At 44.4% G+C, this 14,789-nt stretch overlaps 3 protein-coding genes across 13 annotated transcripts in view; 2 read left to right on the top strand and 1 right to left on the bottom strand.

The window, feature by feature from the left end:
- Positions 1 to 14,789, bottom strand: part of NKIRAS2 (NFKB inhibitor interacting Ras like 2) — a 272,510-nt gene that overhangs the window by 197,122 nt on the left and 60,599 nt on the right. The gene's annotated exons all lie outside the window — the stretch shown is intronic.
- Positions 1 to 14,789, top strand: part of ZNF385C (zinc finger protein 385C) — a 154,683-nt gene that overhangs the window by 98,620 nt on the left and 41,274 nt on the right. The gene's annotated exons all lie outside the window — the stretch shown is intronic.
- Positions 4,972 to 11,349, top strand: LOC310748671 (uncharacterized protein C17orf113; the record flags this gene model as incomplete). The annotated part of the gene is given in 7 exon segments (XM_083584519.1): positions 4,972 to 5,002; positions 6,521 to 6,894; positions 6,898 to 7,003; positions 9,814 to 9,908; positions 10,160 to 11,110; positions 11,112 to 11,152; positions 11,154 to 11,349. Coding segments are annotated over 7 exon segments (1,746 nt in total). The 3' UTR covers positions 11,302 to 11,349.

Here is a 14,789-nt window from a genome sequence, read left to right as displayed (position 1 = left end):
AATAATTAATTAAACTTCCAACCTCATAAGCATATTACATGATTTCCTCTGGTCCCTCCCATCTGAATTTCTTTGTAACTAAATGTAGCAGTTTTCCAATATCATTATTCAAAAACAATATTCCAGTTATGGTCAAATTTCTTAACTTTTCTTAACCTTCTAAATCTCATTTAGTTAATTAAATCCTAATTTAATCCTAGGCCTAATTGGTACTTTCAGGTAACTTCTAGTTTTGAATGTTACAATATTTATTCAAATAGTCTTTAAATTTCTTCCAATCTTCTTGATGTTCCTCATCTTTCTGGTCGTGGATTCTTCCAGTGAGGTCAGCTAGCTCCACGAAGTCCATCATCTTCATCTGCCATTCTTCCACAGTTGGTAATTCTTGTGTTTTCCATTTCTTGGCTATTAAAATTTGTGCAGCAGTTGCGTGGCGATACCCGCCCCCTCCCACAGATGGAGTAAATAAAGACACCGGACACCAGAATTAAGGTTAATGGGCGAAAATGGCCACAACTTTATTGATTACAGGTAAGAGCGGTATTGGCTTTTAGGCATTGGCCCTAACAGACTATCCGGTCTAACCGGGAAGGGTTAAGCACCAACAGGGGGAGCCCCCGAGATGCACATCCCTGGGCGCTCCCCAAGGGGTTACCGCTCGGGGGCGCGCTTTAGGCCCTAGCCTCCGTAGGTTTCGGACGAGGCGACGCCCCCCGGAGTCCTTTAACGAACTACCCATCAAGATTTGGGGGAGGTGATGGCGTTCCTCCCCCCCGACTTCATTTGCATAACAATACCCCCGGCCAATGCCTAACCGCCAAAACCAGGAGTTGTGACGTTTTGCTACGAGGTGGGCGAAAAAACCAAGTGGCTTCAAAATATAGCCAATTAGCCAAATGGAAAAACTCCTACCAGGCCCCTTGCGGCGACCAGCCGAAGCCCATAGCAAAGTCCGAATGCAAACCTAGAGGGCGGGTGGGTGGGAAACCGCAGCTGCTGTAAGAAAGAAAAGGGGCGAGGCAGGGCTGCCCTGACCTTAAGTGCACCTGGTAAGCCCGCCCCCAGCGCCAGCCGATTGGCTGGCGATGAGGGTGATGAATATTGATGAGCTAGGGGAATCCCTGAGTCCCGCGGGGCTGACGCCAGCCCCGCGAGATTGTAGTTGGGGGTGTGAGCCCGCAACCCCACCCCCTCTTTATGTCGGGAGTGTCTTTGTGGCATACAAAAATACCTTTACATTTTTCTTGGGCTACAACCTGGGGATTTTCTTCTCAATGTTTTCATGTTCTCAGGGGTCTTCTTGCAATCCTTTTCGAAGGGCAGCACCCTCATCAGAACAGTGATGCTCAGACTGAGGCCTCAGGAGTCTTGAAGCGAGTGATGCAGTTATTTATTGGAAATGATACTTTTCTTAATGTTTCTGTGGGCGACCCAAATAATCAAGTACTGCACACCTTCCACGTTATGCTCCTTTTCCCTGTGCTGTCCCCCTCTCCCAGTTGCCTAGGCTCCAGTAGGGGCCACTTCAGCTGCCAGTAAGCAGTAGAAAGAAGAACCACAGAGTGAAAATATGGCAGCTTCTATAGCTGGATAGAGAGGGGTGTGTGTGTTTGAGAGAAAGAGGAGCATTTACAAAAGGCATGTAGGCAGGGGCTTAGTTTGCAGAGTTCCATGCCCCTTGCCTCTTAAATTCTCTGATTTATTTTCAACAGAGGAAAACTGGGAGAGTAAAGGGGTCGTTGGGCTGTGGGTAACTAGGGCCAGGGCCTTTTCAGTAATGGCCCCGACTTGGTGGAATGCTCTGTCACAAGGGACTAGGGCCCTGTGGGACTTGACATCTTTCCGCAGGGCCTGCAAAACAGAGCTGTTCTACCTGGCCTTTGGTTTGGACTCAGTCTGGCCCTTATTTTTCCCTCCCTTGTGGTTTTGATCTATGGGCCACTTTAAAAATGAGGCTGCATTTTAAATTGCATTTTATCCTGCATTTTAAATTGTTTTTTCCCTATTATGTTTTTACTGTAATTTTACTGGTGTTAGCTGCCCTGAGTCTGGCTCTGGCCAGGAAGGGCTAGGTATAAATAAAATTATTATTATTACTATTACTATTACTATTATTATTAATTGTGATGCATCCTTTGCAGGCTTTGCAGATCAAACACATTAGGAATACACTTCTGATGGGAGAGTGGGTGAATGGATGAAATGTGGGTGTATGCATTTTATTGTGACTTTTTCTTGTTCCTGCTTACTATTTAAAAAAAAAAAATCAACGAAGTTTTCCAGTGTCAGCTTTGCAAAAAAATAATAATAATTACGGTATGCATCTGTCATAAAGGAGGTGTGTCAGAGAAAGGGGGGAGTTTTCAGATCCTTTTGAGAAGCAAGTTTTGCCTGAGCTGTTGTCAGAAAAAGGCAGAATCTGCCCATATTTTGAAACCTTGTTGTGGGGCCAAAACGCATGTGGCACAGTTGATCTCCCCATGTTTTGCTTTAATGAAGGAAATGGGGGTGGGTTACTTCAGATTGGATTGCAGCAGCACCGCAGGCAGTTTAATCCTTCTCCTGTGGGCCGTTTTGTAATCAACCTCTCCCCACACAGCTGCTTTCCAACTCTCACCTGTGTCTCACCTGCTCTTGCCAACGTGGGTGGTAAAGCAGCAGGGTGGTTTGGGGCAGGGGAGTCATCACAAGAACAGCCTGAGAAGAAAAGGGTCCCCCACCCAAAAAACAAAAACAAACACCCTCTCACAACAATACAGTGGTACCTCGGGTTACAGACGCTTCAGGTTACAGACTCCACTAACCCAGAAATAGTACCTTGGGTTAAGAACTTTGCTACAGGATGAGAACAGAAATCGTGTGGCGGTGGCGCGGTGGCAGCAGGAGGCCCCATTAGCTAAAGTGGTACCTCAGGTTAAGAACAGTTTCAGGTTAAGAATGGACCTCCAGAACGAATTAAGTTCTTAACCCGAGGTACCACTGTACTTGATTCCAGGTCTCCCAGCTTCATTTGTAGTTTGATCCCAAGATATTGCTTGAAGCAGGAAACTGATTTTCTTACTTTTCTGCAGCATATACAATATTTTAACAGTCCAATAGATGTCATCATCTTGTACCTATTGCAAGCTTTCCTACCTAGCAGCTTATAGTCCACCCCGATTTATCCTCCATTCTTCCCTGCTTTTCAGCTAGAAAAATCATTTGAATGCTTGATTCCCTTCCCAGGACATTCTATACAAGATCTCAAAGTAGCTGTATTACTACAAAGGAATTTCAGAAATAGACTGGAAAGAGAAGCTGCTGAATTGCAACTCATTACCAAACTTAAAACCATGGAGAGACCTGGTCTGAACAAAGACATTGGATTCTTATCTCATTATACATGACAAAGCCATTTTTCACCTTCTCACCCCTTGCTTTTTCCTGTAAGACCTATTGCAGTCGTTAAGAGTCGTCAACAGGCTCATCGCAGCTATCTGCCAACCACCCATTCCCACCACCCTTCTGAGTAATACCCCTCCCCACCTTCTCACTATATAGAAGGATCTGGCAACTTCTGTTTCAGTGTATCTGAAGAAGTGTGCATGCACACGAAAGCTCATACCAAGAACTAACTTAGTTGGTCTTTAAGGTGCTACTGGAAGAAAAAAAATTTTTTTTTTTTGTTTTGATTCCCTTTTCTCACTCCTTTTGACCCCTTGAACTGACCCCAAGGACTCTTGTTTTCCGTGCCAGGGCTCCCCCTGGAACATACAACAAAGTAGGACCTTTACTTTAGCCTTTGTGCATCCTTATCTCCAATGGAAGAGGGATCATTTCTTCCACTCTCCGTTAGGATCTTTTTCAGATGCTCCTGTCTGAAATAGGGTTCAGTTTTTTGTACGGGGAGAGTTGTGTGCTTCTTACGATAGAAGCAAAAAAAATTCTAAATTCTGGACTCAAGGAAAGCAGTAATCTGTGAGTTGTGTGCAACCTGTGATTATGCATTATTATGCATGGTTGATTTTGCTTTTGCTATTATTGATGTCTTGGATCCCACAGCCACTTCAGATGCTGTGATTAGCAGAGAATCGGGCTAAAACGTTTAAAACAAGAATACGTTACGAGGCAACCATTGGAAATCCTGTTCAGCCTCCACCACTCTGGGCTAAAACATCGCCTTTATACTTTTGGACTTTGCAGCCGTGAAGGCTAGAATGATGCTTTTAAAAAGAAAGGATTGAGGCTGAGATTCTTGCTGTGCACAGATTTCTGCACTTTCGTGGTGGAATTGTGACATCCGCAGTCTTGTGTAATGGGCAGTGAACATAACATCTGTTCTTCCTGCCAAGCTAATGCACCCAAGGGGCAGTGATTTTCAGCAGATAGCTAGTGTGGTCCCAAATACTTTTCAGGAGCCTGTTCTGAAACAGGGCCACACCACCCTCCCTCTCTTGAAGATAAAAGCAGCCAAGTTAAGCAGATATGTTTAAATTCATGGCGTTAGTCAAGTCTGTGATGCTACCCTGTGACGCTACTTGCATACCTGGAACAGAGTTGAAAAGATATTCTTCACGGCAGTATAAAATGTCTTGATGTTAAACATACGTTTTAGAAATACATTCTCAGTGAATGGAAATGTTAAACTTATGAACCCATTTTGTGGGTCAGGGTTTTTTGAGTGCAACTGTGAGAAGCAGTATCTTCAAGGTCAGGGAAAGAGTCATGTGGTGCTTCCAGGTATCGACTGCCTCAGGAACAGCAAGACTACAAGGGGAAGTGCATATAAGTCAGGGCTCAGCAACCTAAGGCCCATGGACTGGAAGCAGCCCACAGAGGTCGTTTGACCGGCCCACGAGCCACCCCAGAACCGAGCTTCCCACTCAAGCGCTGCGCTAAATCGAAGCATGGGGACTCGCTTCTGTGGTGCTGGAAATCACATATGCGCAGATACCAAAAATTGTGGGCTTGCGTGCACGCACCATCCGACCCATGGAGGGTCTGCGGGACCGATCTGGCCCAGGCAAGATATACCTTGCTGACTCCTGATCTAAGTAATAATAGGTACTAGTGAATGGAGAGGGGTGGCTATGCCACTGTTTTTGAGCACCCTACGGAGGTGCTGCTCTAACGATATGATACGATGCAATACGATAATCTTTATTGTCATTGTCCCATACAGAACAACGAAATTGAAAATCTACGCCAGACATTCAGAAACCAACAAGTCTGCTATCCCAGCCTGGTTAGCCCCCTAAAAACTCTGATACCCCATAATTAAATACAATATACTCCCATAGAGACTATCCTACACTGCGTTTAAAACCAAAATCGCATTTGAATAGAAACTGTTTCTCAGGCGGCTAGTCCTAGTCTTTATAACTCTGTACCTTCTTCCAGAAGGCAGAAGCTGAAAGAGAACATTTCCGGGGTGTGCACTATCCTGCACTAGCTCTGCTGCTTTCTTATGGCACCTGGAAGCATACATTTGATCCAAGGTGGGGAGAGTGCACCCAATTATTCTCTCTGCAGTCTTTACAACCCTGGACAACATTGTTTTTTCCCTGACCGTGCAGCTCCCAAACCACACACACAGACCATAAGTTAATACACTCTCAACAGTACAATGGTAAAATGCCAGAGTGAAGTGGAATATGGAAGCAGCCTAATCTACATCTTCTCAGTTTTGAAATGAGGCAGTCAGTGGTGCTGCGCATGAGATGCTGCTTATTGCTTCAGGGGAGAGGTCCTTCTCAAATGTGTGCTGCTGGACAGCAGTAAGCTCTTGGCGCAGAAATCTGTGGTTCGGCAGGCATGGGATGAAGCTTAATTCAGGTCCTTCATTCCTGCTCCATGCAGAATTTGGGGCAAGCACTTCCTTAACATTCCTTAACTGTACTCAAACCTCTGGAGGGTCAGACGCGCACAAATTTTTGTTGGCTACTTTAGTTTCCTAAATCGTTCCGATGCTAACCATGGGATAAAATCCAGCAGAAAGCTCTGTGGGCAACTCCCCTTGAAACGAGACCTGCTCAAGGGCACTACTAATCTCTTGTGCAGCACCTGTTCATTACCCTGTTCATTTTGCGCGAAATGTTTTCACTGGGTCCTGCCTGCAGTGGTTCACTCCTCCTTGTCCCCCTGCCCCGAATCTAGTTTTGCATGTTTTGGAGCACAGATTAGCAACCCTGATGGACAACAAATGCCAAATAAAATAGAGGTTAATGATACGGCTTTAGTACACCTCGGCACTGATCAACTTCCTCTGCAAAAGGGTTCTCCAAGGGTGTCCTATGTTTGTTCACAATGCATAGTTCTTTGTCTCATGCCTTTGGCCATTCAAATAGATAGCTAACTGGAAAAGTTGGACAAGATCTGTCAGTTCCCTAATCCCTTTCCCTCTTATCTTTCGTTTCCAGTCAAACCAAGGAAGTGATAAATAGGCCTTCTTTTCTAAATTATATGTAAAAGGCTGCTTCTCCTCCTTCAAGGGAAACAAAAGTTCAGTTCTTCCTCCATAGTGTTTGGTTCCCCGGCCCAGGAGCAAGCTCTGGTGCCGCCTGGGAAACATCCGATTCAAATAAGAAGTGTAAGTGGTATTTCACTGAGCAATGGAAGGACGAATTCAGCTGGTTGCAGTTTCACTGTGAACGAAAGCTATGTTCTGCAACGTGCCGCCAGGCCCTTGTGAGAAACAAGCACTGCAAAGCTGAGAAGGCCTTCACCGTGGGCACAGATAACTTCCAGCGTTGTACCCTCCTGCATCATGTCACCCCGGGGGCTCACTGGCAGGTCCTGGCAGTCAACAGGGAGCAGTTGGCTTTTGAGACACAGGTGCAAAGCCCCCAGGAGCTGTATTCAGATGTCAAAGCAGAAGTCAGCCCCATCAAGGTAGCTGTCTTCACCGCAGTCAACTGAATGGCCAAGGAGGAGGTTTCCAATGAGAAATACTCCTCTTTGCTTGAGCTGCAGAAGTTCAGTCTCTGCCCAGCACTGCTGACCTGTGAGCACAGCAGATACAGTCGTACCTCGGGTTACATACACTTCAGGTTACATACGCTTCAGGTTACAGACTCTGCTAACCCAGAAATATTACCTCGTGTTAAGAACTTTGCTTCAGGATGAGAACAGAAAGCGTTCTCCGGCAGCACAGCAGCAGCAGGAGGTCCCATTAGCTAAAGTGGTGCTTCAGGTTAAGAACAGTTTCAGGTTAAGAACGGACCTCCAGAACGAATTAAGTACTTAACCCGAGGTACCACTGTACTGCCATTCCACCGGCATCTAAGCAACACAGGTGCATATCTCTTGAGTGCACGCTGACTTTTTGTGTGCACTGCTTGAAGTGCTCTCTCTCTCTCTCTCTCTCTCTCTCTCTCTCTCTCTCTCTCTCTCATGTGTGTGTGTCAGAGAGAGAGAGAGAGAGAGAGAGAGAGAGAGAGAGAGAGAATACACATTCTGTATTCCAGAAGTGTCCAAAATCTTTGCCTAGAAAACCCAGATTTTGTGATTGGAATAAAATGTGCAACAAAGGTTTCTTGGCATTAATTTCTTTTGTATAATTTATTGAGCTTCAGTTTATTTAGGGTTTTTTTTACTTACTCGGGAAACAAAAAAAAGCGGGGTGCTGGCAGTGATAACGTTTTAACATTTACTTTGGGGTATTAATCCTTGTAACAACCTTGTTAAGATTAGGCCAGTATTGTCTCCATGTTCTTTAAAAAAATATATTATTAGTATTATTATTAAAAATGTTTATTACAGAAAAAGTCTGTACACACACACACACACACACACACACACACACAAATTCATATATACATAATCTCCATATTCTTAACCAGTATGCCTTGCATTGCTAGAGAGGAATGGGAAAATACAGAGTTTAGCTTACATTGCTAGAAGGGTTAGAGACGAGGGGTTGTATCCATTGTTAGTCACATTCAGATTAGCCCTACTGAAATTAATGGACCTGGTTAACTAGGATACATTAATTTCAATGGGTTTGTTCTAAGTTGGGGTGAAAACCACTCTCTTGAAGCTACTTTCTGCACATCGCCCCAATGGTAGGATTGGAACCACTGTAATACAGTTGACCCAGTTCCCATTCTTTGGATCTGGTCCAGGAGGATACCGCAGTCGATTGTATCAAAAGCCAACAAGAGATCAAGAAACAGGGGCAAAGTCACATTGTTCCTGTCCTCCTTTCTACAGAGGTTATTCATAAGAGCGACCAATGCCAATTCAGTTCCATGGCCAGACCTGAACCCAAATTCGAATTGTTCTAAATTATCTAAATATGCCTACACCAGAAGCTTTTAACAGTTTCATAGAGAGGAATTGCTAACTGTAAAGAGTCTTCAAAAATGAGACTTTTTCTATTTAAATAAGAGGCCCATAATAGTTAAATACTGAGCCCTGTAATGAGAAAAGCAACTTAAATTAGCATAATAGACTACGGAGGTTTCCTTTTTAAAGCAAATTCTTTTTCCACATTCTCAGCTAGTCCATGAACATAGTCACCCAGCCAAAGCAACGAGAGCTCAGAGGAAGAGGAAGAACGGGGAAAATCTTTTAATTTTACCAGCATTTCATGCCTATTAAAATCAAATTAATTTGCCTGATCTTGAGCGTTTGCCAGTTGTTTTGCATAAATAAGGGTCTCTGTTTTATGGAAGATAAACATGCTAATTAGATTTCTCTCTATTTCACTCACATACACACACACACATGCACATACACTATCCTGCAGACTTTGCTTTTTTAAAAAAAAGAAGCGGGTAGGGTAAGTAATTAAAATATTGCAACAAAATGGAATGAAATGTACCCAGACCTTGCAGCAGCGTTCCCTGGAAGGAACTAGTGAAATGAGCAATAATGGCCAGTCTTTGGTTTGCAAATGGAGATAAGTTCATACAAAATTGGACAATCCTGCTTTTGCATGGTAGTGAGATGCACAAGGCTGGCATGCTTTCTGAAAGTAATTACCCCCCTTTAAAAAAAATTAAATCCACAGTGCACCTGGATATTCTGAGCCTGTGAAATAAAGATCAGTATATTGAGAAGGGAGGAAAGTGTATTGGGTCTCCTAATGCCTCCTGTATGGATCACAAAAATGGGGTGACATGTCGTCTTGTCCCACAGGGATCACTGCATACCCCAAGTAGTGTTTCTCTATCACTGCAGGATGTGTGTGCAAACTGGTATCATCCTCTGCTAGATATAATTGTCACAAACCAAAGAAGGTTTAGCTGGCAATCATAATTCTTGCCCTAAGCAAGGCAAAAGACCTTTCAAAAGGGAGGCAACATGGTCACAGGACCCTGTGGCATAGGGCTCATCCAGACCTCATTTTGTGCCACATTTCCAGGCATAGGTCCGTGCTATAAAGCCTATGTCCGAGTGCTTTTTTTGGGGGGGTTTCCCCACAAAAACTCACTCTTTATGGACAAATAGGAGCAAACAGCAAACCATGGAAAACCCAATTTGCTGTTTGCTCCGATTCAGCATTAAAGAGTGAGTTTTCGCGGGGAAAGCACCGGGGGCGGGGCAGGGGGAGCGCTTGGACACGGCAGGTGCCTAGAAAGCACAGGGCAAAATGTAAGTGTGGATGAGCCTATAGCTGAAAATCATCAAGGAAAGCAAAATCAGAGATACAAAAAAGAAGAAATTTCTCTTTCCTGTTAACAGTCTACATATTTTTAAGAGGCTCACTTCATTTCTAAAGAACCCGAGTTTTCTGCAAGTTGAAACTTGTTCTAAGCATTCATATATGCATTTCCCCACACACACTCTGTCCCCCTGAACTTTGGTCCTAATCTCACTGATGCCAGACAGCCATTGCCAAAGTCCTACATAATGAAGACAAGCTTAGGCTGAAGATCTCACCTTTCATTTGGTTAGTGGTGGAAGAGACGCTGGATGCACTGGAATGAAGAAACCTTGGTTTTTTTTTAACACCACTAGCTCCCCTCATGAAGGCCAAACTTCCATCGTGTTCCTTGGCATCATTCAGCTTCCAGACAGTGAGGGCTACACAGCAGTCAAGGCGTGCCAACCATGAAAGTTGCATGGCTGAAACTCTGGAGGTTCCTCCCTGTTAACCCACAGACACTGTGGTGTGGGATCTAAGGTGAAATCCAGCTTTCCTCTTCTCACTGAGATACACTCCCTCTCTCACCAGTGGAGCGGTCTGCTGCTGGCATCAAAGCAAATCTTAGATATAAAATTATGCACCAAAGTCGTGGATGCTGTCTACCCGCTGTGTGCCAGCTTCACAGCAGAAAACAATCGTATCCAGCACTTGCAGAGTGTCTTTGAGTTCTGTGAAGTAAACATGGAAAGGTCAAGGGCCATCCACTGGAGTGCCATCTTGCCAGCCATGGAGATTATAGATGCCTCTTGGCCAGCCTTGTTGTGTCCGCTGGAGGCCGAGTCAGAGAGATATCCACTGGCATTTGGTCTCTGTGGGGAGCTGAAGAAATTCAGTTCCCTTGCTTTCACTAATCTGCTTCCAGACACCTTGCCCGTTTTCCAGAAACTGAACAAGTTATTCCAGCTAAAGAACTTTGATCTCTCCATATTGAAACCTGTTGTGTCTGCCACCATTATCAGCCTCCAAAACCAGATCAAAACTAATGGCTACAACTTCAAAGGGTTCCTTAATGAACTCAATGAGCAGCACCACTGTGAGGACCAGAATGTACGGAGTTGGTTCTGCGACGAAGGTGTGGAATTGACTGACTGTTCCAGGGCACGCTTGACAAAATTTGAACATTTCAAGGATACTTTCTTAAAGTGTGTGTGGTGCAAACTGCAGGATACATTCCCTAGCACTTCTCTGGAAATGATAAACACTTTCTCCACCATATTTAACCCCAAATGCTATCCTCACGTTTTAGAGGAAATTGGGAGCTATGGTGCGGATGAACTGAACTTCCTTTTGCAGACGTATTCCTGTGTGGTGAGACTCGAGCGAGCACTGAACGACTGTCCCTTCTTTAAAAAGGTAGTATTTAGCCTCAACCAGCTTTCCTACAAAGACCTTTGTGCTAAGCTGGTCTATTGGAATTCTGAGATGCATGAATTGTTCCCAGACTTTGCCATCATGGCTGCAATAGCTTTGGTGATGCCTTTTGTTCTCTGCATTGTATGACAAAATCAGCAAAGGAATTCAACTCCCAGTGGGGCTTTTCAAAAGAAGACCAGGGCTTCTCCAGCATTCCCATTGATCGACCAACCCTCAACAAGTTTGATTTCACTTTAGCCATTGAGTATTACGAAAGCATGAGAGGAATGGACTTTCTAATGGCACAGGCCAAGTAAGGTTTAGAAAGGGATGTTAGGAACACAACTTGAACTGAACCACAGCATTCTGTGAAAGTGTTAAATTTTGCCAAAATTACTTGGACTGAGGGGCAGGTAGAGAATGGAGTGCCTTACATTTTTAACTAAAGTACTTAAAGGTCAATGTGCTTTTTCCTACCTACTTTTTTCCTACCCAGCAAACAATCATCTTACTCCATCCTTAACTGCATTGAGTTTCAGGTTCCCAAATTCTGTGTATAACTAGTCCCAATATGAGTTTCCTGCATTTGGAAAGGGTCTGTTATTACTGAAAAAAGAGGGAAGGATGTGTCTTCTGGTTTATCCCCAGGTCTCCTAAGGTCACTGTTTTTCTGAGTTTACAGAACCCTTTCCTGTATGTCTCGCAAGTTGCTCTAAGTAAGTTATGACTTTGGCCCTCCAGGTTTGCTGAAGCACATCTTCCATCGGTCCCAGCAAGCATGGCCAAGGACCAGCGATGATGGGAATTGTAGTTCAGCAACATCTGGAGGACAAAAGGTTCCCCACATCTGGTAGAAGTCGTCAATAAATCTGTTCCCTTACTGGAGAGCAAGAGATACCAGCTACCCCTTCTGCAAAATTCTGGAAGGTGAAAGAGACACCCACATAACCTTCTAGGTGTGGGTGGAGAGGAAGGATGAACTCGTCTATAATTGTCTCTGTAATTGTCACTGATCTTTTTCATGCTGGGAGCAGAACCCTTGGGCACTTCCAGGCTGCTATTTTTGGATGGGATTTGATCACATACTAGCAAATTCAGGTTGCAGAGTTTTAGTTAATTGGAAGGTCTTACAAAACAAACCCTCTGCCCCCTAATGATCAGAATTTTTTGTTTTTTATTTTTTTATTTTGCAACAAGGAAAGGTAACAGGAAAATGCAGAAGGAATGCTTCTTAAATAACGGAGTCATCTAATCTCCTGTAAACAAATCAAGATAAGTAGTCAATAAACAGGTTGTCTGGAAACAACCTTACTCCAGGACTGGGAATTCTCTCTACTCATGACCTAAAACAGCCTTTCCAATTCATTTAAATTTATTTGCTTGTATACAACTTAGAGGACTTTCTACAACCAACTGGTGTTCACATTTTGTTAAATAAATAAAATTGTATTAAATCCCACTCTCCCCCCCCCAAACAAAAAAGAAGTTGATCAAAGAGATTTATAGAATGCTTTTTTAAAAAAAAAACAAGCACAAAAATAGCAAAACCCTGTCCTTAAAACACAATTGACAGACTAAAAGCAGTACCAGAGAGCAAGAACACAAAGAGCCAAAGCAAGCAGTCAATAAATAAAATAAAGGAACAAGACAACGACAACAACAACTTGCTTAAAGAGAGATGTCTTCAGTTGCCAGCAGAACACGAATAGGGAAGAAGATAACCAGTGTGCTGAAGTGGTTAAGAGCGGTAGACTCATAATCTGGTGAACAGGGTTCACATCTCCGCTCCTCCACATGCAGCTGCTGGGTGACCTTGGGCTAGTCACACTTCTCTGAAGTCTCTCAGCCCCACTCACCTCACAGAGTGTTTGTTGTGGGGGAGGAAGGGAAAGGAGAATGTTAGCTGCTTTGAGACTCCTTCGGGTAGTGATAAAGCGGGATATCAAATCCAAGCTCTTCTTCTTCTTCTAACCTAACCTCTTGCAATTTGTGTTGCAAATCCCACCGTGCCATTTCCTGTCCTTTTTCTGCCATTCCAGCCCCTTTCTTTGTGGGGTATGCCAGTGTAGGCAGTCAGACTTTGGCTCAAAGGGGATGGCTTGAGAACGTTGCCGGCAGGGAGGAAGCATGGTGCATGGCTGGCCCAGGAGGTTTTGGGGTCAGTATGATGGCCAAGGATTCTCATATGGTTTAGCAGAGGCTGTGGTGTGCTGCCCCCAGTAGGAAGGTGCTGTATGAGTTTGTGTTTGTGTGTGCATTTGTGTATTTCCAGGATGCAGCTGAGAAGAAGAGGCACCCCATCACTCTCCATGCAACCTTCGCCTACCTGGGAGGGAAAGAACAATGATTCTCTTCTCTGGAGGTGGGAGGAGGAGGTGGGAAGAGAATGACACAGCTTAGAATGACACATCTATTGCCTGTGAAAGCTGATGGTCTGGAAGCAAATAAACACCAGCCCTAAAATCACAGGAGTTGCAGCCATTCAATTAATAAAATTCAATAAAACTGTAAATCCAGTTATGAAGCATGCTCGGCAAAAATTTTAAAAGTCTTCCGCTCTTACAAAGAAAAAGCAAGCAACACCTCCAACCCATGCAAAACAGTTGCCACCTGATGAGCAACACTAAAGAGGACACTCCAAAAACAAGGCAACATGAATGGGGTGGGGGTGGGCTTTAGTGCTGGGGAACAGGGGGAGATTCCAGAAAATTGGGTGGAGGCCACTCACAGGAGCCACTACCTGATTTTCCACAATCTTCGCCTTCAGCCCCCATGCCACGGTGCACCCCATTAAACAGGGTCCCCCCGAAACTGTTCGGAGAGCCTTTCTCAGTAGCTACCATGGTTGGGAAGGTCACCTTCACCTCACTCCCTTCTGTATGTTAATCTATAGATCCAAGTCAGTATACTCTGCTCCAGCTTGCAAAATAATAATTATTACTATTTATTTATTTATTTATTTATTTCCCAGCCAAAGCCAGGCTCAGGGTGGCTAACAACAGTAAAAGTAATACAGCATTCTAAAATCAATTCATTCTAAAATCAATTCAAAATCAAATTAATGGCAAGCATTGGGCTAGAGTTCTGTGAGGATTACCAAAGGAGGGGGTCAGGCTGTGCCTTGGCCAAAGGCCTGGTGGAACAGCTCTGTCTTGCAGGCCCTGCAGAAAGATGTCAATTGCAGCAGGGCCATTGAGGGGGCATGTGGGAAGCTGCCAAGGAAAGGAGAGGGTGGGAAAATCAACTGCCCAAATCAATTTCTCCCACAAGAGGATCTCCGGATCCCACCCTGAGTCTTCCTGGAGCAGAATGTCAGTCCAAGCACCAGTGCAGTGTTCACACCTGGCCTCCTTCCCTTTCATCTGCCATCGGGCTCAGCTTGCAATAATCGGAGAAAAGGATGGTTTCTACTAATATCAACCTCCTTACCCAGCAGGCTCCTTCCTTCTTTGTAGCCAAGCAAGGAAATGGCTCGTCTCCACTAAGATTGTGTCATTCTATCCAGGTCTCTGAAGACCTCACCGTTCTTGTTGAGGCAAATCCTTTTAATTGAGTGTCTAAATTAACTGCTAAAAATACATCCCACAGCTGCTGCATTGGAATATCGCTGACAAGAAATTGCAGTCGGGGAGAGAGAGGAGAGGACAGGCTAAGAAGCACAGGCCTGCTTGAAAAATAACCCAAAAGGTTAACCTTGTTTTGAATGAGACCTAGAAATGGGAAGTAGAGAATCACCCAACAGCCATGCCCACAGGCAGAATGGCTTGTTCTGTTTATTTAATATATCCAACTCTTCCTCCAGGGC

Source organism: Podarcis filfolensis, assembly GCF_964270895.1.
Source record: "Podarcis filfolensis genome assembly, chromosome: 13".
NCBI lineage: Eukaryota > Metazoa > Chordata > Lepidosauria > Squamata > Lacertidae > Podarcis > Podarcis filfolensis.
The sequence above is the reverse complement of the archived record's forward strand: the minus strand, read 5'-3'. Positions and strand labels throughout refer to the sequence as shown.